General features: G+C 37.5%; 1 protein-coding gene across 6 annotated transcripts in view; it reads right to left on the minus strand.

Moving 5' to 3' along the window:
* The window catches only part of SP100 (SP100 nuclear antigen), a 96,515-nt gene that overhangs the window by 60,488 nt on the left and 12,718 nt on the right, over positions 1–23,309 (minus strand). For all 6 annotated transcript variants that reach the window (XM_032400250.1, XM_032400231.1, XM_032400239.1 and 3 more), the window contains exons 2-4: positions 5,032–5,194; positions 3,512–3,680; positions 653–736 (exon numbers count right to left, since the gene is read on the minus strand). In XM_032400250.1, the coding sequence (XP_032256141.1) occupies positions 653–736; positions 3,512–3,680; positions 5,032–5,194 (416 nt within the window). The remainder of the gene's footprint in view (positions 1–652; positions 737–3,511; positions 3,681–5,031; positions 5,195–23,309) is intronic.

Genomic DNA, 23,309 nt, shown 5'->3' on the forward strand with positions numbered 1-23,309 from the left:
TGCAAAATGGGCATAAAAGGAGTGCTAACCTCCAATGGCAGCCTGAGCACTAAACCTACAACTGCCTGCACAAATGTTCAACCAGTGAGATGTTAATAACACAGCTATTTCTATTGTGTCTTTTAATCCTTTCTTCTCTTTCATTTCCCTCCTTCTCTCTCTCAAAGTACCCACATCCTCCCTTCCATCTTTCTACCACTTCCTCTTTTCTCTCTCTGTGTGACTGGCTTTCTCCTTGAATATCTGGGCTCTTGAAAAACATCCCCACATTGAAATCAGTCCTTCCTCCATCATTTGATGTTGACCATGGGCCCAGGTTCTTAGCCCTTAAGAGTTTCACACTAATATTCTCCTACAGGGACTTTTCTAAATCACAATTACTTCCTGGCAGTTAATCTGCTTAAATCTGGTTTATTGACACTGAGTTTCTGTCCCGTCGCCTTGGTTATTGGGCCAACAGTCTCTTGTCATAGCTACTCCTCCAGGATTTGGGCTCTGCTTAGACATTCATGCGAACACCCCTCCCTGCCTTTTCCTTGGTCCTTAATATTTCTTCCCTGATTCCCCAAATACACTCAGGACTTGGGCATGAGTTCCCTTTCTCCTTTTCTTCTTTGTAGATGCAAATCGGTGTTTATCGGGTTGCAATCACCTTGCCCAAGCCTCAGTTGGTTATTAGGACTCTTGTCCACCTCTTCTTCATCACTTTCTTGGTAATTAATTTTCTCTTGGATTGCTAAAGAGAGGGAGATGGAAGAAGGCAATTAGGGATCCCATCAGAGACCAGACACAACATCTCAAAATTACACAGTTAGCAACTCCCATCCCTCAGGTCACTCGAGCTCAGTGCCTCTGATCCTTCTTGTAAAGCTCCCCCATCATCCCTGGGATAGAAAAGAGAACTCCCAGCAAGAGAGTCTATGTTTCCCACACAGAAAGGAGCCACTCCAATGTAAGGATAAAGGAAACATCATGATCCCGTTACTCTTGTAAAAGAATTTGTGGATGGCCAGGAAAAGCATATATCAAAATAAATAATAGAAGTGAAATGTGTTTCTGAACCATTCAAACTGAAAGAAAGAAATAGGGATTTCCTTTGGAGAAGAGCTAGGCTCACAGAGAGATCCATGGGTATGAAAGAGAAAGCCCATCTGCTCTAAAGATGCTGCTAGACCAGAGGAGGGTTGGGGCAGGGAGGGTGAGTGCTTCCCAAAGAGACAAAGCAGAGGACACCTGGAGGAACAAGACAGACCTCCCAGGGGCCAGATCCCAGGAACAAAGGAAGGACACTCTGCAGCTCTGAGCAGGGAGCAGATAGCTGTGCTGGAGGACCACCCCATAGGCCTGCCCCAGGGGTGGGGAGGTCCCCAGTCAGGGGAGGGAGGAACACCAGCCCAGCGCCCTTGCCTGTAGGTGACCCAGCACACATGGGAGGAAGGAAATAAACCATGAAGTCTGGAGGGGGGAGGAGGGTGGTATCTGCGGGGAGTCCAGGGAGGAGGGGACACCACGGAGGTAGGGAACCTGCTGCTCCAGGGCCCATGGAGGGAGCTCCTCCTGGGGCTGGGCCCGCAGGGGTGAGTTGCATGGGACAGTGGGAGCCAGGTGTGCTTTGTCATCCCAGGACCTGGCCTCAGACTGTGGCAAAACCAGGTGGAAGATACAAGGAGAACAAAGGGAAAGGTGAAGGGGGCCTGTGTGCATGTATATGGTCCCATGGGGGCTCAGGGAGCTCTGAGCATGGGATGAAGGTAGGGACTGAGCAGCAGGAGAGGGTGCACACCCCAGGCCACAGCCCCCAGATTCTTGGCTTTGGGTCACTGACCCACAGCTCCCATGGACAACAGTGTCTGGGAGGTGACAGCTGCCATCTCCCCAGGGGCAGGTGGGCGGCAGTGAGTGTAGGTGCAGGTCACCCCAGCTCAGGGAGCCCCGGAACCTAACACAGGTGATGTGGACACTGAACCTGGAAGGGGGGGGGTCGCTGCAGTCCATGGAGAGAATCAGAGCCCCTGAGGTGTGGGCAGGACAGGTAACCGCCATTCCCTCTGTTCCCATGGCCCGGGACATCCTGGTTACAAATATAATATTGACTTAATCGCCTTTATTCGATTTCTAACTGGACTGACTTGCTGTAGAAATTATTTTGTTCTTAATTAGATAAGGTTACTATTGACACAAGTCGACAAACCACATGCTTTATACCTGCTTTTTAATTTTTTCTTGTTTATAAAAACTGTTGATATCTCTTTATTGCCTATTAATAAAATTCCAATTGCTTAGCTTTATATGGTAGACTTCCTAAAATTTTCTTCAAATTTATCTCTCATGAATCAGCTCCACAGTCTGCTTCTCACTCTCTGAGAAAAATTGAATTTGTCTTTGAAGACACACTAGATCCTTTCACACTCCATGCCTGATCCCATAGTGCCAACCCTCTTCAGGACACGGGAACATTCTTCTTATGATGTCTCTATCCCTTATCTGGAGAACTCCACTGACACCAAACTGTGTTGGAATAAAAAGTTTCTTAGGCAAGTCAAAAAAAAAAAAAGTGTATATATATATTAAGAGCATTCTCTTAAACTCTTGCAGGCCTTAAAATAAATTAAAATAAAGTTATTTTAAAAATAAAATAAAAATCATGCCTTCCCAGGAAAAAATTGAGAATCAAACCTTTAGTTTTGTATAACACCTGGCAGAGCATTGGTTTTGTGATTATTTGAATAATGTTTGTTTCACCCCTTGTGGAGAAAGAGTTAACAAAACCAATTCTCCTTCTTTAAGGGTAAATGTGACCTTGGGTTAACTTTCTGGCTCATTACTCTGGAAACCTGATGAAGATGGCTTTTCTTCTACTAAAGCCAACATCGGCCAAGTTAAAACCTAGCTTAGCCCTAGTTTAGGGTCAAAAAATGACTGGTAAGTTACATGTGGATGGGGAGGGACTATCTACAGACTACAAAGTGCACTTTGGTCTTCCTTCAAAGTGGTGACTCTTATGACTTGGCTTGTCCCTTGTAGGGTCCCTGAACGTTATGACTACAGCACTGTTACGTGACCTATTGATACCCATGGGCATGGTGCTGCTAAGCCAGGGTGGATCCTACATCCACAGCCAAGCTGACACTCAAGGCGGGTAGTAGTCAACTTGGTGGACTGCTGTGTGGGTCTCCACAAGGAATCCCACAGAAGAGGAGCAACTCATGCTGCCCTGTTGGGATGCTGTGTTTCCTGTCATTTGTCCTTCTAAGTAAATCTGATGGCACTTCGGCTCTGGTTGCCCTGTGAGTCTAAATGCCTAGTTAAGCAGACCTCTACTTTAGGTGAGTGTTGTACCATAGCCATTATACCATAAGCTTTGAGAAGGTTCATGATTTGTGTTTTCTCTACTGTTATATCCCCACTGCCCCAGCATTGTGTGTGGAACGTTGTAGGAGCTCAACATATACTTGTCCAAAAAAAAAAAGTTGGCCCTGGATATCAAAAGGTAGATAATAAAACTAATTACCATATTCGAAGCTCCTATAAATACGATTTAAATCAGGGTATTCTTGCATGTTGACCTCGCTGAACAATGCTTCCAAAAGTGGCAAGTCAAATGTCTTCTCCAGTTCATGGAGAACATTATACACCACTCTTTGTACAGGGATCAGGTTTCTACAAGAATCTTGACAATCCTTAAAAAATATTGAATGGAGAGAATATAAATACAGACTTCCAAGTTACAGAAGAGCCCTAGAAAGTGATTTTATGGGTAATGTCTTCCAATTTCCTCCATAGGTATCTTCTCATATAAAGTTTTAGAATTTCTATTTATTTGTATAGATACTAAGTGAAACAAGTAAATCCTTCCTCCTTAAAAATACTCACGTGTGAAACAGATCTCCTCACCTTCATTTATATTAGATGTAAGTAAGAGCAATTTTGAAGAACAACAGTGGGTTCAAAGTTAAATGATATGTAGCCCTTTAAGAACCTGGTCAGATATTTTAGGAATAGACTAAGAGGTGATGAGCAGCTGTCCTGTTGTATGGACGACCTTACCCTTTCCCCAGGACTGACTTGGCCTGGAAAAACTCAAGGAAACCAGGTGACAGTTCTCCTCTTTTATGAATTTGGCCATAGAGAAAGCGTATTCATCCAGCAAAGAGAAGACTTGAATCTCTGTATCTCCAGCAATGCCTATTGCTAAAATCAAACCCAAATTCTAAAAGTCCAGAAATACCATAAAAAAAGAAAGAGAAAAAGAAAAAAAAACCTGAAAACTGAAAACTGCTAGCGAAAGAATAATAATCATCAATTCCCAAATTTTGTCCTAACAGGACATCAACTGCCTGTAGGTTTTAATGTTCTCAGATCTAAGCACTCAAACTGATGTCCATTGAAATGATATGTGTTGAGAGATGAACTATGAGAGACTGTGGACTCTGAGAAACAAACAGGGTTTTAGAGGGGGGGGGAGGGGGGATTGGTTAGCCCGGTGACGGGTATTAAGGAGGGCACGTACTGCATGGAGCACTGGGTGTTATACGAAAACAATGGATCATGGATCACCACATCAAAAACTAATGATGTATTGTATGGTGACTAACATAACATAATAAAATTTTTAAAAAATGATATGTGTTATTATTTTATTAAATTAACTCATTTAAGTTATACATCAATTCATTAAAATTATCTTTAATTCTCAGTTTATGTTATATTCTACGCATTCCTACAAAGCATTATATACATCTATAGAGCACTCCTGTTTCAGATTCAGCCCACTCGATATGCTCTTCAGCCCAACTCCAGGGGGCAGCACAGAGCACCATTCCTTCAGAGAGAAGCAAGATTGTCCCTGGTGACAACTGATTCTCCTTTTCCTTTTTACCTTACAGGAACACTTGCAACAATACTTGAAAAAGTCCCCACTCATAGGAGACTCAATCGGTTAGTTGTGCTTGATGTTTGGGTCCAGGATATCAAAATATAACTTCATTTGGGGCCGGTTTACCAGATCATGACATAATAAACATCACTTACGTCATACAGTTTATTGGTGATGAGTTCACGGTCCCGGAGGCACTCAAAGAAAGGAAATGGCTTTTTTACTGCATTTGAAATCTCCACCTTGTGTCTTTTGAAGTGTTTGAATAGAGTCTCATAGATAAGTCTGTCATCAATGTTCTGGTCTTCTGTGGATGCCCTAGGAAGGAAGGATACTATGTGAAAATGGTCATCCAGATTCCAAGATGCTTGTGGAGGCTGTAAGATTTATATATGAAGAATAAGCTGGGAAAAACTAACATATATAAAGTAAATAGTGCTGAGCAGAGACAGAAAAAATGGAATTGAAATAATAAGCAAAGATATGCTGAAGAAAGCACGGAGGTTAAGAAAGACTTAAATGTGGGACTGAAAAAGTCTATTCCAGTCTGTCTGGATCAAAGCCATTGTAAAGATACCTTCACATATCTGAAGTATTTTTGTAATTAAAAAAATTTAAATTTAAACAAAATTGAGATGGAGTGAACAGAGGAAATGAAAAGCAATGGAATAAACTATACTCCAATAAAACAGTTTTGGAAAAAGGAAAGCAATGGGATAGAAGTCTAACCTTGAAAATACTTAACAACTGAGAGAAAAAAAATATCAGAAAGCTAAAAACCAGCTCTCTCCCTATAGCTGTTAAGAGAAATGCCATCCTACATTATAAAGTTAATTTATAAAGGATAAGATGTGGTTAATAGTGACATGAAACAGTATAAATTGATAATTTCACAAGAATATCAAACATTTTTCCTGGGACATCTGGTCCTACTTTGTGTTAATATAAATCTGTCTGTGTTATTGTTATATATAGTGAATCTTTTCAGGCATTTGAATTTCAGAAATCACTGATGTTTCCTGTGAAAGTAATTTTAAACTTGAGTCTATAATTCCAATTTTTAGTTGATCATTTTATTGCTCTGATAATAATGTTTTAATCAACATCTTGTATTATGAAGACTTAGAAGCTTTCTTTGTCAAACCAGAAGAGAATTATTGCCACTTCCCAAGTACTTAGTATGCCTCAGGGAATAATAACGTCAAATTATTGTGTCAAATTCCTGCAAAAGAAATGTTCCAGGTCAAAGACTGCAGATTGAAAAGAAGCATTTGTCTTCTCTTTCATTAAAAGCCCTGCTAAAACGATAATAAAGAAATTGGATTCACAGTGACAAAGAGAACGGCGGGGCAATGAGCACAAGAGAAATTTCAACCAAAATCTATATGACAAAAGTGGTCAGAAGAGTGCTAACTGCTGTTGTAGGTGGAGGATGCTTCCAGAGGTCAGAAAAACACCGGTATGCCCTGAAGAACCCTGAAGAGGCAGTAGAGATCACAAGTGAGACATGGTGCTGAAAACTTATGTTATTTTTTAAATGGAGAACAGAACAGTGCACCTCTAACCCCTCACCCTACAAGCTGACCACCTAGAGCCAGGCAGCCTCTCAAAGGCAAACATTGCTGACCTTTCTGTCACCATGTGTGAATTTTGCCTCTTACTGGGTTTCACATACGTGGAATAATACATCATGTATGCTTCGTGCCTGGCATTTGCTCATCATCCATGCTCTTGGATGAATGGAAGTTTGTTCCTTTTTGTAGTTGAAGGTATTCCATTGTGTGGACCTACCGCAATCTGCTTATTCATTTTCCTGGGATGGACATTTAGATTGATTCCAGTTTGGGACTTGTATGATATAAACCTGTTGTTCTTGTACATGTCTTTTTATGGCATGATGTTTTCATTTCTCTTGGGTAATTAGGAGTGGATCATTGCGTGAGTATGTTTAGCCAGTTTAGAATCTGCCAAACTGTTTTTCAAAGTCTATTAGAGATAGTTTTTCTAATTTTAGCAATTCTCATGAGTATGATGTGGGATCTCATATAGTTTTAATTTGCATTCCTTTAATGACTAATGATATTGAGCATGTTTTCATATGCTTATTGGCAATTCATGCATCTTTTGTAAAGTGTCTGTTCAAGTTTTTGACCCATTTATATTGTTTGGTTGTTTTTTACTACTTATTGATGTGTAGCAGTTTGTTTTATATTATGGAAAGAAGTGTTTTTGTTTAATTTATGTATCACAAACATTTTCTTCCAGTCTGTGGTTTACTTAACCGTGTGTTTTGATGAGGAGAAATTTTTAATTTTGAGGAAGCCAAATCCATCAATTCTTTTCTTCTGTGGTTCATAACTTTAATAATAACTTTAATGTACTAAGAAATCTTTGCCTACCACAAGTTAATGAAAATACTCAAAAAGCAATTTGTAATGTAAGCATGGGTCTATTTATGGATTTTCTATTCTGTACCACTGATCTATTTGTTTATCCTTATGCCAATAGCAAATTGGCTTGCACACTATAGTTTATAGAAAGTCTTGAAGTCAGTTAGGGAAAAATTGTCTTGGCTTTTCTAGGTCTTTTGGTATTCCATATGTCTCTTAAAATCTATTTGTCAATTTCTAGAAGAAAAGCCTTTTGGATTTTTATACAGTTTGCATTGAACCTTCAGATAAATTTGGTTACAAATGATATCTTAACAATATTGAGCTCCAATCTGTCAACATTGTATAGCTCTCCATTTATTTAGTTTTCCTTCTAGAAGTGTTTTCAGTAAAGAAGTCATATACATCTAGACTGGGGAATTTAAGAAACAAAACGATGAACATAGGGGAAGGGAAGGAAAAATAAACTAAGATTAAAACAGAGAGGGAGGTAAACCATAGGAGACTCTTAACTATAGGGAACAAACTGAGGGTTGCTGGAGGGAAGGTCGGTGGGGGGATGGGGTAATTGGGTGATGGACATTCAGGAGGGCACTTGATGTAATGAGCACTGGATGTTATATGCAACTGATGAATCACTAAATTCTACCCCTGATACTAATAATACACTATGTGTTAACTAAATTAAATTAAAAAAAAAAAGAAGTCATACACATCTTTCATTAAACTTATTCCTAACTAGAAATGGTGTTGCTTTTTAAGCTGGTATTGCTTTAAATGGTATTGTTTTTTAAATTGCTTGTTATAATTGGATGGGAATAAAACTGGTTTTTGAAAATATTAACCATGTATTTATAACCCTGCTAAATTCTTGTATTCCAGTAATGTATTTGTAGATTTTTTTTGGATTTTATAGAAAATAAATAATCATGTCACCAGCAAGTAAACTCCTTTACTTTTTTTTTTCCAACAATTATTTCTTTTTCTTTCTTATTGTACTGATTAGGAGTTTAGACACAATGTTGAAGAAAAGTAATGAGAGTGGACATCCTTGTCTTGTTTCCAATCTTAGAAAAAAAGCACTTAGTATCACCATTAAGTATGATGTTTGCTGTATACACTGTGTGTGTGTGTGTGTGTGTGTATTTTTAATGAGACTGAAGAAGTTACTGTCTATTCCTAGTTTGCTGAGAGTTTTCTCATGGACAGATGTTGAATATTATCAAGTGCATCTGCTGAGATATTTATATGATTTTCCTTCTTTATTCTTTAATTTAGTGAATCACATCAGTTGATTTCCAGAGCTTTCTCTTAAGTAGGAACAGATAACCACAGGTCAGCAGAGTTTTGAAAAAATTCTCAAATATCAGAAAGAACAACATACAAAAAGAAAAAAAAGTTATCCTAGGAGAAACAGAGATATTGTAGGAAATGAGAAACTTTCAAAACCTCTAATATTTTTTAGAGATATTTGAGAATACACACTGTACCCCAGGATACAAAGAAAGAAAGTGATTATGGTCTTACGTAATTTTTATATTGATTTTTGGAAATTTACTAAAATTTACTAAAATGGTTGTAAAATAAAGTTGAAGAAGTTTCCCAGAAAAGTAAGAGATTAAAAGGGAAAAAAAAGTAGATTTGAAAGAAAATATGAGAGCATTAAGATAAATTTAGGTGGTCTAATAGCCACCTAATTGGAGTCAAGAAAGCTGTGCAAGGAAATTGCAGAGGAGGAATATGTTAAGAGAATTACTTAAAAAGATACCACGGAGTAGAAGGACATGAATTTTTTTTAAAGGGTACTTAGAAAAATGAATTCAAAAAGACATAAACCAAAGCACCTCGTTATGAAATGACAACACCTAAAAAACAAAGAGAAAAACTTAAAACTCCAGTAAGAATCAAGAAACTGGTCAACTATGGAGGAATGACGGCAAGAATAACTTGAGAGTGACATCTCATCAGTAACAGTGACTGTAAAGCCAGCTCTTCAATACTCAGTGCTAATCAAGACAACTTCAGATATGTAAGGCTCAGAAATTTTACTTTACAAATATCCATCTTGAGTGTTTTTCCTACAATTTTCTTTATTTCCTTTATGTATATAAAAAGTTTTAAAACTAAGTCACCTAGTATGGTTCTAGTTTATTTATTTATCTAATAAATAGATGTCTGATACTGAGCAACACACACCCACTCTTAAAAACATTTAATAGGGGGGTGCCTGGGTGGCTCAGTCAGTTAAGTGTCTGACTCTTCATTTTGCCTCAGTTCATGATCTCAGGGCCATGAGACAGAGCCCTGCATTGGGCTCTGCGCTGGGTATGGAGCCTGCTTGAGATTGTCTTTCTCCTTCTCCCTCTGCCTCCCCACACTCACTCTCTCTCTTTAAAATAAATAAATCTTTAAAAAAATTCAACGTGTTGGATTCAGAAAAAGAGGCATGTAATCCAATATTGAGGAAGATGTGAAAATTAGAAACCAGTGGATCTAATCCCAGAAACATTAAAAAGAAACCCAAGATGGCAGTCAAGCAGCAGCTCAAGGACATTCTCTGATTGGAACAAATGATGATTACAAGGTACAGATGAGTGCAATGAATGACAGTAATATCGTAAGGGATGGGAAGAAGGAATTGGGAATACTCCGTTACAAGGTATCTGTGCTACAGATGAAACGGTATAAAGTGTATACTGAAATCTCTAGGCAACCACTAAAAACATTTGAAAAGAACTACAACTGATATGTTAATAGAAGAGACAAGATGGGATCATATAAAATGCTAACTTAAAACCAGACAAGGCAGAAAAAGAGAAGGAAAAAGAAACAAAGCAAATGCAAGGAATAAGGAACAATAACAAACATGGTAGATATTAATACAGTATATAAATAATTACATTCAGTGTGAATGATCTAAATACTAATATTTTAATACTAAATATTAAAAGCAGAGATTGTCTGTGGGGGAACTAAGATGGCGGCATAGTAGGAGGACCCCAGGTTCATCTTGTCCCTCGAACACAACTAGATAATTATCAAATCATTCTGAATACCCAAGAAATCAACCTGAGGACTGACAGAACAAACTGCATGACTACAGGGAGAGTAGAGGCCACACTGAGGAAGGTAGGAAGTGCAGAGACATGGTTTAGGAGAGATACAGATACAGATCATGGGTGCTGCGGAGAGGAGGGAGCCCTGGTTGCGGAGAAAGTTGAGAGAGAGAGAACACAGGGATACACACAAGGAGAACACTTCCCCAAAGCCACTGGCTGGGAAAATGAGAAGGGTTGATTTTCATGAGTTCTTACAACCAGCGGGGCTTGAAGACTGGAGTTTTAAAGGTTGGTGGGCGTGGTGAGATAGAGCCCTGAGGGTGCCGCCTTGCTCCTGGAGGGAAGGCAGGGAAACAACCCTGGGACAGACGGTGCAACATGAGGGTCACCTGGGCAGGCAGTGGGGAGATTATTCACTCTTCTTGGAGCACGTCCCTGAGAGGTAGCATTCACAGAAGTGCCTCTCCAGGGACAAAGTTGCCAGTGAGCACATTTCTGTCCCCCACCCCTCAGCCTAAGCACAGAGCCACCTGACTAGGGCAGCTCAGTCCCAAAAGGTCAGTCTAGCCTGCTTGCTCCAAGTCCCAACCCCTGCACTCTGGCACGACTGCCCTTTTCAGTTAGATCTCCCTCAGTCCCAGCACAGTGAGACCCTCCCTCAGAAGACCAGCATAGGCTCCCACTACAGCACATCCCTAAAGTTTTGAGTTTAAAAAATGTTATTTATTTATTTTTTTAGAGCAGAATAGAGAGAGCAAGTGCAAGCAGGGGGAGGGGCAGAGGGAAAGGGAGAGAATCCCAAGCAAACTCCATGCCAAGCACAGAGCCTGACACAGGACTCAATCTCACGACCTCCAAATCATGACCTGAGCTGAAATCCAGAATCAGTCACCTTACCAATGAGTCACCCAGGTGCCCCAAGTTTGGAGTTTTAAAAGTCAGCAGGTTTGGCTGGGATAGACCTTGGAGGGCACTGTGCTGCTGCAGGAGAAAAGGCAGGCAAGCAACCCAGAGGCAGACAGCATGAAAACAGCTATCTGAAAAATGCCTGGGATGCACAGGGGGAGATTATTCACTCTTCTAGGAGTGCTTTCCTGAGAGCAGCAAGCATGGAGACCCCTCTCTGGGGACAAAGCAGTTGGCTGGTACCATTTCCCTCACCCACCCCTCAGCATAAACACAGAACCACCTGCAGTAAACAGCACAGCACTGACACTGGCTGCCTAACCTGCTTACGCCAAGTCCCACATCCCTGTGCTCTGTCAATACTGCCCTTTTTGGTCAAGTTCGCCTCAGTCCCAGCACAATGAGCCTCTTCGCTAGAAGACCAGCAGAAACCCCTGCCCATACCATGTCTCCTTACCAGATTGTTCTGTTCTAGTGGAAGTAGCATCAGGTTTCATTTAACAAGCAGACCTGAGCACACCTAGTTAAAATTTACCACAATCTGACCAAGGACCAAACACTGCCCAGTGCAGACAAGGAGAGCCTCTGAAGATGACTAACCTGAAGGATAGAGCAGCCAAAACACAACAGCAGAGTGCACATAGCACACACCAGACACACTCCCTGAAACACCAGGTCCTGGACACTGTATGACCTTTTCTTCATAAAGCCATTACTCTCAGGAGCAGGAAACATAATGGGTTTTTCTAACACAGAGAATAAGACAGAGACTTAGATAAAATGCCAAGATGGAGGAATTCATCCCAAATGAAACAATGATAAGGTCACAGCCAGAGATCTAATTGAAACAGATATAAGTAATACACTTGAGGGAGAATTTAAAGAAATAACCATAAGGATACTCACTGGGCTTAAGAGAATGGAAGACTTCAGGGAGGCCCTTACTGCAGAGATGAAAGAGTTAAAAAACAATCAAGTCAGAAACGAAAAATATAACAACTGAGATTTGAAACAGAATGGATGTGATGACCATGATGGAAGAAGCAGAGGAACAAATAAGTGATATAGAAGATAAAATAATGGAAAATAATGAAGCTGAACAAAAGAGAGGAAGAATAATTACAGAAGACGAGAATAGACTTAGGGAACTCAGTGACTCCATAAAGCATAATAACATTCTTATCATAGGAGTCCCAGAAGAAGAGAGAGAGAAGGGTGCAGAAAATTTATTTGAGGAAATAATAGCTGAAAACTTCCCTAATCTGGGGAAGGAAACAAGACATCCAAATCCAAGAGGCACAGAGAACTCCCATCAAAATCAACAAAAGCAGGCCAACACCAAGACATATTGTAATTAAATTTGCAAAATATAGCAATAAAGAAAAAATCCTAAAAGTATCAAGACAAAAGAAATCCCTAACTTACAAGGGAGGACCCATAAGGTTAGCTGCAGATCTCTCAACAGAAATTTGGCAAGCCAGAAGAGAGTGGCATGATATATTCAATGTGCTGAATGGGGAAAATCTGCAGCCAAAGATAATCTATCCAGCAAGGCTATCATTCAGAATAGAAGGAGAGATAAAGAGTTTCTCAGACAAAAAAACCCAAAGGAGTTCATGACCACTAAACCGGCCCTGCAAGACATATTAAAGGGGACTCTGAGTGGAAAGGAAAAACCTAAAGTGAAAAGACAAAAATGGAACAGAAAATCTCCAAAAACAACAGAACAAATAATAAAATGGCACTAAATGCGTATCTATCAATAATTACTCTGAATGTAAATGGACTAAACTCTCTAATCAAAAGACATAGGGTATCAGAATGGATTAAAAAAACAAGACCCATCTATATGCTGCCTACAAGGGATTAATGTTAGACCTAAAGTCACCTGCAGATTGAGAGTGAGGAGATGGAAAAACATTTCTCATGCAAATGGATGTCAAAAGAAAGCCAGAGTAGCAATACTTAATCAGACAAACTAGATTTTAAACCAAAGACTGTAACAAGAGGTGAAGGACACTATATCATAATAAAGGGGACCATCCAATAAGAAGATCTAACAATTGTAAATATTTATGCCGCCAACATGGGAGCACCCAAATATATAAAACAATTAATAACAAACATAAAGGAACTCATTTATAATAATACAATAATAGTAGGGGACTTGAACACCCCACTTACATCAATGGACAAATCATCTAAGCAGAAAATCAACAAAGAAAGAATGACTTTGAATGACACACTGGACCAGATGGACTTAACACATATATTCAGAACATTCCATCCTAAAGCAGAAGAAAACACATTCTTTTCAAATGCACATGGGACATTCTCCAGAATAGATCACATACTAGCTCACAAATTAGGCCTCAACAAGTACAAGAAGATTGAGATCATACCGTGCATATTTTCTGACCACAATGCTATGAAACGAGGTCAACTACAAGAAAAAATTTGGAAAGACTACAAATACATGGAAGTTAAACAACATGCTGCTAAACAATGAATGAGTCAACCAGGATATCAAAGAAGAAATTTAAAAATACATGGAAAAGACAAAGACAAAGGGGTTTCTGGGTGACTCGGTTGGGCGTCCAACTCTCAGGTCATGATCTGAGGGTCATGAGATTAGCCCCGAGCTGGGCTCTGTGCTAGGCATGGGGCCTACATAAGATTCTCTCCCCTTCTCCCTCTGCCCCCCCCCCCATGCTCATGGGCAGTCTCTCCCTCTCTCTCAAAAAAAAAAAAAAATACATGGAAACAAATGAAAATGAGAGCACTACAGTCCAAAACCTTTGGGATGCAGCCAAAGCAGTCATAAGAGGGAAGTATATAGCAATGCAGGCCTGCCTCAAGAAGCAAGAAAAATCTCAAATAAACAACCTAACCTTAAACCTAAAGGAGCTTGAAAAAGAACAACAAACAAAGCCTATGGCCAGCAGTAGAAGGGAAATAATAAAGATTAGAGCAGAAATAAATGATACAGAAGCTAAAAAAACAATAGAACAGATCAATGAAACCAGGAGCTGGTTCTTTCAAAAAATTAATAAAATTGATAAAGTCTTAACCAGACTTACCAAAAAGAAAATAGAAAGGACACAAATAAATAAAATCACAAAAAAGAGAAGCAAAATAACAACCAGCACCACAGAAATGTAAACAATTATAAGAGAATATTATGAGAAACTATATACTAACAAATAGGGCAATTTGGAAGAAATTGGTAAATTCCTAGAAACATAAACTACCAAAACTGAAACAGGAAGAAATAGAAAACTTGAACAGATTGATTACTAACAAAGAAATTGAATCAGTAATAAAAAATCTCCCAACCAACAAAAGTCCAGGGCCAGATGGCTTCACAGGTGAATTCTACTAAACATTTAGAGAAGAGTTAATACCTATTCTTCTCAAACTATTACAAAAAATAGAAATGGAAGGAAAACTTCCAAATTCATTCTATGAGACCAGCATCACCCTGATCCCAAATTCAAAGACTCCATTAAAAGAGAGAACTACAGGCCAATATCCCTGATGAACACGGATGCAAAAATTCTCAATAAAATACTAGCAAATCAAATCCAACAGTACATTAAAAGAATCATTCACCACAACCAAGTGAGATTTATTACTGGGCTGCAAGGGTGGTTCAATATTTGCAAATCAGTCAATGTGATACACCACATTAATAAAAGAAAGGGTAAAAAACATATGATCCTTTCAATAGATGCAGAAAAGGCATGTGACAAAGTACAACATCCATTCATAATAAAAACCCTCAGCAAAGTAAGTTTGGAAGGAACATACCTCGATATAATAAAGGCCATATACAAAAAACCTACAGCTAATATCATCCTCAATGGGGAAAAACTGAGAGCTTTCTTTCTATAATCAGGAACAAGACAGGGATGTCTACTCTAACCACTGTTACTTAACATAGTACTGCAAGTCCTAGCCACAGTAATCAGACAACAAAAAGAAATAAAAGGCATCCAAATCAGCAAGGAAGAAGTCAAACTTTCACTATTTGCAGATGACATGATACTCTATATAGAAAACCCAAAAGACTCCACCAAAAATTTGCTAGAATTGATACACAAATTCTGTAAACTCACAGGATACAGAATCAACATACAGAAATCTGTTATATTTTTCTACACCAATAATGAAGCAGTGGAAAGAGAAATCAAGGAATCAGGCCCATTTACTATTGCACCAAAAACAATAAGATACCTACGGATAAACCTAACCAAAGAGATAAAAGATCTGTACTCTGAAAACTATAAAACACTGATGAAAGAAATTGAAGAGGACACAAAGAAATGGAAAAACATTGCATGCTCACAGATTGGAAGAACAAATGTTAAAATAGTCTATATTACCCAAAGCAATCTATACATTTAGTGCAATCCCTATCAAAATACAAACAGCATTTTTCACAGAGCTAGAACAAACAATCCTAAAATTTGTATGGAACTACAAAAGACTCCAAATAGCCAAAGTAATGTTGAAAAAGAGGGTTCCCTGAAAACTGAGGCATCACAATTCCGGACTTCAAGTGTAATACAAAGCTGTAGTGATCAAGACAGTATGGTACTGACACAAAAACAGACACATAGATCAATAGAACAGAATAGAAAACCCTGAAATGAACCCACAACTACATGGTCAATTAATCTTCGACAAGGCAAAAAAGAATATCCAATGGGAAAAAGAGTCCCTTCAACAAATGGTGGTGGGAAAACTGGATAGCAACATGCAAAAGAATGAAACTGGACCACTCTCTTACACCATACACAAAAATAAATTCAAAATGGATTAAAAACCTAAATGTGAGACAGAAAACCATTAAAATCCTAGAGGAGAACACAGGCAGTAACCTGTTTGACATTAGCCATGACAACTTCTTACTAAATATGTCTCCTGAGGCAAGGGAAACAAAAGCAAAAATAAGCTATTTGGACTTCATCAAAATATATTTGCCAATGATGTATCTGATAAAGGGTTGGTATCCAAAATCTATAGTGAACTTTTAAAACTCAACACCCAAAAAACAAATAATCCTGTTAAAAAATGGGCAGAAGATTATGAATAGACATTTTCCCAAGAAGGCCAACAGACACATGAAAAGATGTTCAACATCACTCATCATCAGGGAAATAAAAATCAAAACTACAGTGAGATATCACTTCACAGCAGTCAGAATGGCTAAAATTAACAACACAGAAAACAACAGGTGTTGGCCAGGATGGGGAGTAAGGGGAACCCTCTTGCACTATTGGTTGGAATGCAGACTCGTGCATCCACTCTGGAAAATAGTATGGGGGTTCCTCAAAAAGTTAAAAATAGAACTACCCTACAATCTGCAATTGCACTACTAAGTATTTAGCTAAAGAATACAAAAATACTATTTCGAAGGGATACATTCACCCTGATGTTTATAGCAGCATTATCAACAATAGCCAAATTATGGAAAGAACCCAAATGCCCATCAACTGATGAATGGATAAAGAAGATGTAATATATACATATACACATACATGCAATGAAATATTACTCAGCCATTAAAAAAGAATGAAATCTTGTCATTTCAAACGATATGGATGGAGTATTATGCTAAGCAAAATAAGTCAGCCAGAGAAAAACAAATACCATATGATTTCACTCATATGTGGAATTTAAGAAACAAAACAAATGAACACAGGGAGAGAAAAAAAGAGAGGAAAACCAAGAAACAGACTCTTAACTATAGAGAACAAACTGATGATTACCAGAGGGGAGGTGGGCAGAGGGATGGGTTAAATAGGTGATGGGAATTAAGGAGGGAACTTATTGTGATTTTATGTAAGTGATGAATCACTAAATTCTACACCTGAAACACGGTATGTTAACTATCTGGAATTTAAATAAAAACTTGGAAAAAGAAAAAAAAGCAGAGATTGACAAAGTAACTACAAAAACAAGACCTACCACATACTGTCACCAAGAAAAAACCCATAAATATAAAGACTCAGGTTAAGAATGGAGAAAGAGGTACCATGCTAACACTAACAAAACAAACAAACAAACAAAAAAGATGGAGTAGCTACATTATTTCCACACAAAAAAACTTCAGAACAAGAAAAATTATCAAGGAGAAAGAGGGCATTTTGTGTGATAAAGGGGTCATTTTCCCAAGAAGACATAACAATCCATAACATATATCTTCGTAAACACACAGCATCATATTATGTAAGGTAAAAGTTGATAAACAGTAATAGAAATAGATGAATCTGTTACTGCAGTTGGATACATGAAAAGCCCTTTTTTAGTAATTAATAGATCAAGCAGGTAGAGAAGCAATAAGAATGTAGTAGACCTGAACATCCCTATCAATCAACTTGATCTATTTGACATTTTTGAAATATTCCATCCAACAGCAGCAGGATACACATATTCCTCAAGATTACATGGAATAACAACCCTCACTAAAGTAGACCACGCTATAGGCCATAAAACAGATCTTAACAAATTTAAAAGACTAGAAATCATAAAAAGTATGTTCTCAGACAACACAGGAATTAAACTACAAATCAATAACAGAAAGAGGTAGAAAATGCCCCGTATTTGGAGATTTAAAAATACACTTCTAAATAATGCCTGGGTCAAAGAAGAGGTCTCAAGAAAAATTTAGAAATATTTTGAACTAAATAAAAATGAGCATACAACTTATCAAAATGTGTGGGATGCAGGGGCACCTGGGTGGCTCAGTCAGTTAAGCATCTGACTTGATTTCAGCTCAGGTCATGATCTCAGGGTTGTGGGATTGAGCCCTGCATCAAGACTCTGTGCTGGGTGTGGAGCCTGCTTAAGATTCTCTCGCTCTCTGCCCCTTCCCCCACCCCGCTTGCTTATGTGTGTGTGCCCACACTCTCTGTCTCTCTCTTTCTCCAAAAAGAAAAAAAAGTGGGATGCAGAAAAAGCAGGAATCAGAGAGAAATGCATTCCATTAAATGCATACATTAGAAAAGAAGAAAGATCTAAAATCAGTAATCTATGTTTCTCCACTTAGGAAACTGGACAAGGAAGAACAATTTAAGCCTAAAGAAGTAGAAGTAAGAAAACAAAAATTAGAGCAGAAATCAATGAAATTGAAAATAGGAAATAAAAGAGAAAATTCCACAGAACCTAAAGCTGGTTCTTAGAAAAGATCTATAAAATTGATAACCTTCTACCCAGGCTAACCAAGAAAAAAAAGAGAGCGAAAAGACACAAATTACCAATATCGAAGTGAAAGTAGAATCATACAACTGATTCCATTGATATTAAAAGGACAACAAAGGAATACTATAAATAAATGTATTTCCACAAATTTGATAAGTTAAATAAAATGAACAAAATCCTAGAAAACCACAAACCCGCAAAACTCACACAAAGAGAGACAGGTAATTTGAATAGGCCTATATCTACTTTTTAAAAAACTGAGTCAGTAATTAATAACTTTGAAAAAGGAAAGTACTAGGTTCAGGTGTTTTCACTGTGTAATCCTACAAAACATTAAGGAAGAAATGATGCCAATTTGCCACAGTCTTGTCCAGAAAATAGAAACAGAGGGAACACTTCTTAATTCCTTCTATGAGCCCAGCATTATCATAATATCAAAAGCAGATAAAGACAAACTATAGACCAATATCTCTCAGAATATATATACAAAAGTCTTCAAGAAAATATTAGCAAATCTCATCCAACAATGTAAAAAAATTATACATCATGATCAAGTGGAATGTATTCTAGATATGCAAGTCTCCATTCAATATTCAGAATCAATCAGTGTAATCTACCATGTCAGCAGGCTAAAGAAGAAAACCTGAATGATATCAATTGATGCAGAAAAGTCACTTGACAAAATCCAACACCCATTCATGTAAAAACTCTCAGCAAACTAAAAATAGAGAGGAACTTCTTCAACTTGAGGACGAACATCTTCAAAAAACCCTATAGCTAATGTTATACTGCAGAGAACTGCACAGTTTCCCCTAAGATCAGGAACATGGCAAAGATGTCCCTTTTATTACTCCTATTCAACATCTTACTAGAAGGCAGTTAGTGCAAAAAAAAAAAAAAAAAAAAAAATCCAAAAAAATTAACATTAGAATTTGGGAAGGAAGAAATAAAATTGTTTTTATTTGCAAATTAAATAATTGTCTATGTAGAAAATCTCAAATAATTACCAAAAAAAAAAAAAAATCTCCTTGAATAGGTAACTATAGCAAGGTCATTGGACACAAGGTTAATATACAATGATCTATTGATTTTGTATATACCAGCATTGAAAAATTAGAATTTGAAATAAAATAAAACACTACCATTTACAATAGCACAAAAAATGTGAAATATTTAGGTATTAATCTAACAAAATATGTACCGGGTCTATATGCAGAAAATTATTCTAGAAATCACAGGTTTACTGAAATCAGACCCTACAAAACCCTATGAAATGCTATAAAATAGAATAAAAAGAAAACATAGCTTGCATTTTTTTGAGAGAAAAAACAAGGAAAACAATAGGAGAGGAGTTCTAAAAGTTAAAACAGAGGGGCACCTGGGTGGCTCAGTTGTTGAGCGTCTGCCTTTGGCTCAGGTCATGATCCCAGGGTCCTGGGATCGAGCCCCACATTGGGCTCCCTGCTCTGTGGGAGGCCTTCTTCTCCCTCTCCCACTCCCCCTGCTTGTGTTCCCTCTCTCACTGTCTCTCTCTGTCAAATAAATAAATAAAAAATCTTAAAAAAAAAAAGTTAAAACAGAAAAAATACACATATGAAAATATATTATTTAAAATATTAAATGGAAATGCCAAAAAAAATAGATGATATTGAAAGGCACAGATGAAAAATGGAATCCAAGAAGAGACACAAAAAAGACAAAGTGACACAAAACTTGTTAAAATCAAAGATAGGCAAATTATGGTATTCAAATGTAAACAAAACAAAAAATAAGGGTATTCATAACCATATCAAAGCAAAAATCAAGAAACAGATAATGGAACAAATGTTTTATGGATGTTGAAAAACATTTCACCTCTAGTTTTTGACTCTTCACATATTCAAAAAATGATCAAAAAATACATGCTCTGGAGGCTCCTGGGTGGCTCAGTTGGCTAAGCATCCGACTCTTGATTTTGGCTCAGGTCATGATCTCAGGGTAGTGGGATTGAGCCTTGAGTAGGGCTCTGTGCTCACTGGGGAGTCTGCTTGAGATTCTATCTCTCTTTCTCCCTCTGCCCCTCCCCGCAGCTCTTTCTCTCTCTCTCTCTCATAATAAATAAATAAAATATTTGAAAAGTATACAGGCTCTGGATAAATTAGCAAGAATAATTTATCATTTAATCTTGTGACCTAAAAACAAGGAACACACCATTTTTTCCCAGTCTGTGAAATGTGTATCAATCTGAATCATAATCTTGGCCACAAAAGAAGTCTCAATAAATTATAAGTAGATGCTGAACAGGCTGCAGGTTAAAGAAAATAAACCATCCACAGATTTTACAAAAGAAAACAAGTAATGTGTTGGATCAAAGATAATATAGACCTTGTGGTTAGAGACTATTTCAGAAATAGAGGAGGAGTAATATTCCATTGTAAATATTCACCACATCTTATTTATCCATTCATCTATCAATGGACACTTGGGCTGCTTCCATATCTTGACTATTATAAATAATGCTGCAATAAATGTAGGGGTGCATTTATCTTTTTGAATTAGTGTTTTTGTTTTCTTTGGGTAAATACTCAGTAGTGGAATTACTGGATCATGTGGTATTTCTATTTTTAATTTTTAAAAGAATGAGATCTTGCCATTCTTTTAAATGTTGGTTCTCTAGGTTCACTCATGTTGATGAGAGTATTATGCTAAGTGAAATAAGTCAGACAGAAAAATACAAGTACCAAATGATTTCACTTACATGTGGAATCTAAAAAACAAAGCGAAACAAAAAATCAGACTTTTAAATTCAGAGAACAAATTGGTGGTTGCCAGGGGGAGGTAGGTGATGGAATGGGTGAAATAGGTAAAGGGGATTAAGAGGTACAAACTTCCAGTTATAAAATAAATAAGTCACGGAGAGGAAAAGTACAGCAAAGGGAATACAGTCAGTAATATTGTAATAATGTTATATGGTAACACATGACGACTACACTTATCATGATGAACACTGAATAATGTATAGAATTGTTGGACCAATACACCGTATGCCTGAAACTAATATAAAATTGTATGTTAATTATACTTCAATTAATAAAAAGATCAATAATAAAAAATTTTAGCCTAAAAATCATGAAACCATCATAGTAAGGAAAAAAAAGAGGAAGAAAAGTTAAATAATGAAATGAGTAAAGATGGTTCAACATTAGGAAATCTCTTTAGATAATTTAGTACATCAACAAACAAAAGGAGGAAAAAAGCATATAAATATATCGCTAAATTATTTTAAAAGGGAATTAGTAAGACCCCCCAAACCTGAAAACAACTTGATTGTCCATTCAGCTGAATGGTTGCAGAGATTATGGCAAATCCATACTGTTGGAATAGTATGTAGTTATTTATTTCTAGTAATTTGGATGGAAGGGCGTAGTTTTATTGATAAATAAAAACATCAAGTTCAGATTAATATATTATGATTCCATTTTTATACAAATTAAAGTAATAAAAATCTTGCATTTGTGTGTAAAGTTTGGGAAAGGAAATACCCCAGGCTGTTAACATTGGCTTAGTGAAGTGCATCAGGGTTCCACCCAGGTCCTTTCAGATCCTTCTTTACTGTTTTTTTGGTAACATCAGAGGAAATACGAATAATAGAGCCAACAAAGCAAGACTTTATAAAGAGTAAGTATATTTCATACTCTCACAGCTTATGAGATAATATTGTGTCTATAAAACAACCAGGAAATTTAGAAATTTAAAAGTTGAGTTTTCAAATTAAAAAATAAAGGTAGGCAAAAGAATTAAATATTTAGGAATAAATTTAACAAAAAGCAAGTCTTACATGCTGAAAACTACAGAGCATTGCTAAAAGAAATTAAAGATCAGGGGTGCCTGGGTGGCTCAGTTGGTTAAATGTGCCTTCAACTCAGGTCATGATCCCAGGGTCCTGGGATTGAACCCTATGTCAGGCTCCCTGCTCATCAGGGAGTCTGCTTCTTCCTCTCCTTCTGCCCCTCCCCCCCTTGTGTGAGCTCTCTCTCTCTCTCTCTCTCTCTCAAATAAATGAAGTGTTCTAAAAAATTAAAGATCAAAATAAATAGAAACATTCCATGTTCATGGATTGGAAAACAATATTTTTAAGATAGCAATTCTCCCCTAATTGATCTATAGATTCAGTGAAATTCCTATCAAAATCCCAGCAAGATTTGTTCCAGAAACTGAGAAGTTGATCCAAAAATTTATGTGAAAATACAAAGGATACAGAATAGCCAAAATAGTCTTGAGGAACAGAGTTGAAGGATTTATACTTCCTGAATTTGAGGCTTATTATAAAGCCACATTAATCAAGACAGTTACAGCACTAGCATAAAAATAGATACGTCGATCAATGGACTAGAATTGAGAGTGAAAAATAAACCCTTATAATTGATTTTCGAAGTACCAAGGCAATTCAATGAGAAAAGTCTTTTCGACAAATGGTGCTAGGATATTTAAATATCCACATACAGAAAGATTAATTTATACCCTCACCTCACACCTAGACAAAAATCAACTCAAAAGGGGTCATAGATCTAAATATAAGAGCCAAATTCAGAGGCATGCATCTTATGCAGTCACACAAGGCCCTGTACTTGGTTTAATGCCTTGCTTTCACTGTTATGAAATTCATAATGATTTTTGAACAAGGGTCCCTCCACTTTCATTTTTCACTGGGTCCCACAGATTATGTAGTATCCTGTGTACAAGAGATAATGATAAAGCTTTTCAAAGAATAGATAGAAAATATTTGTGATTTTGGGTTAGACTAAAAGGTAGCTACCATATCAAAAAACATGATCCAGGGGAGCCTGGGTGGCTCAGTGGGTTAAGCATCTGCTTTCAGCTCAGGTCATGATC

This window comes from Phoca vitulina, unplaced genomic scaffold (assembly GCF_004348235.1).
Source record: "Phoca vitulina isolate PV1807 unplaced genomic scaffold, GSC_HSeal_1.0 scaffold1, whole genome shotgun sequence".
In the NCBI taxonomy this organism is placed as follows: Eukaryota; Metazoa; Chordata; class Mammalia; order Carnivora; family Phocidae; genus Phoca; species Phoca vitulina.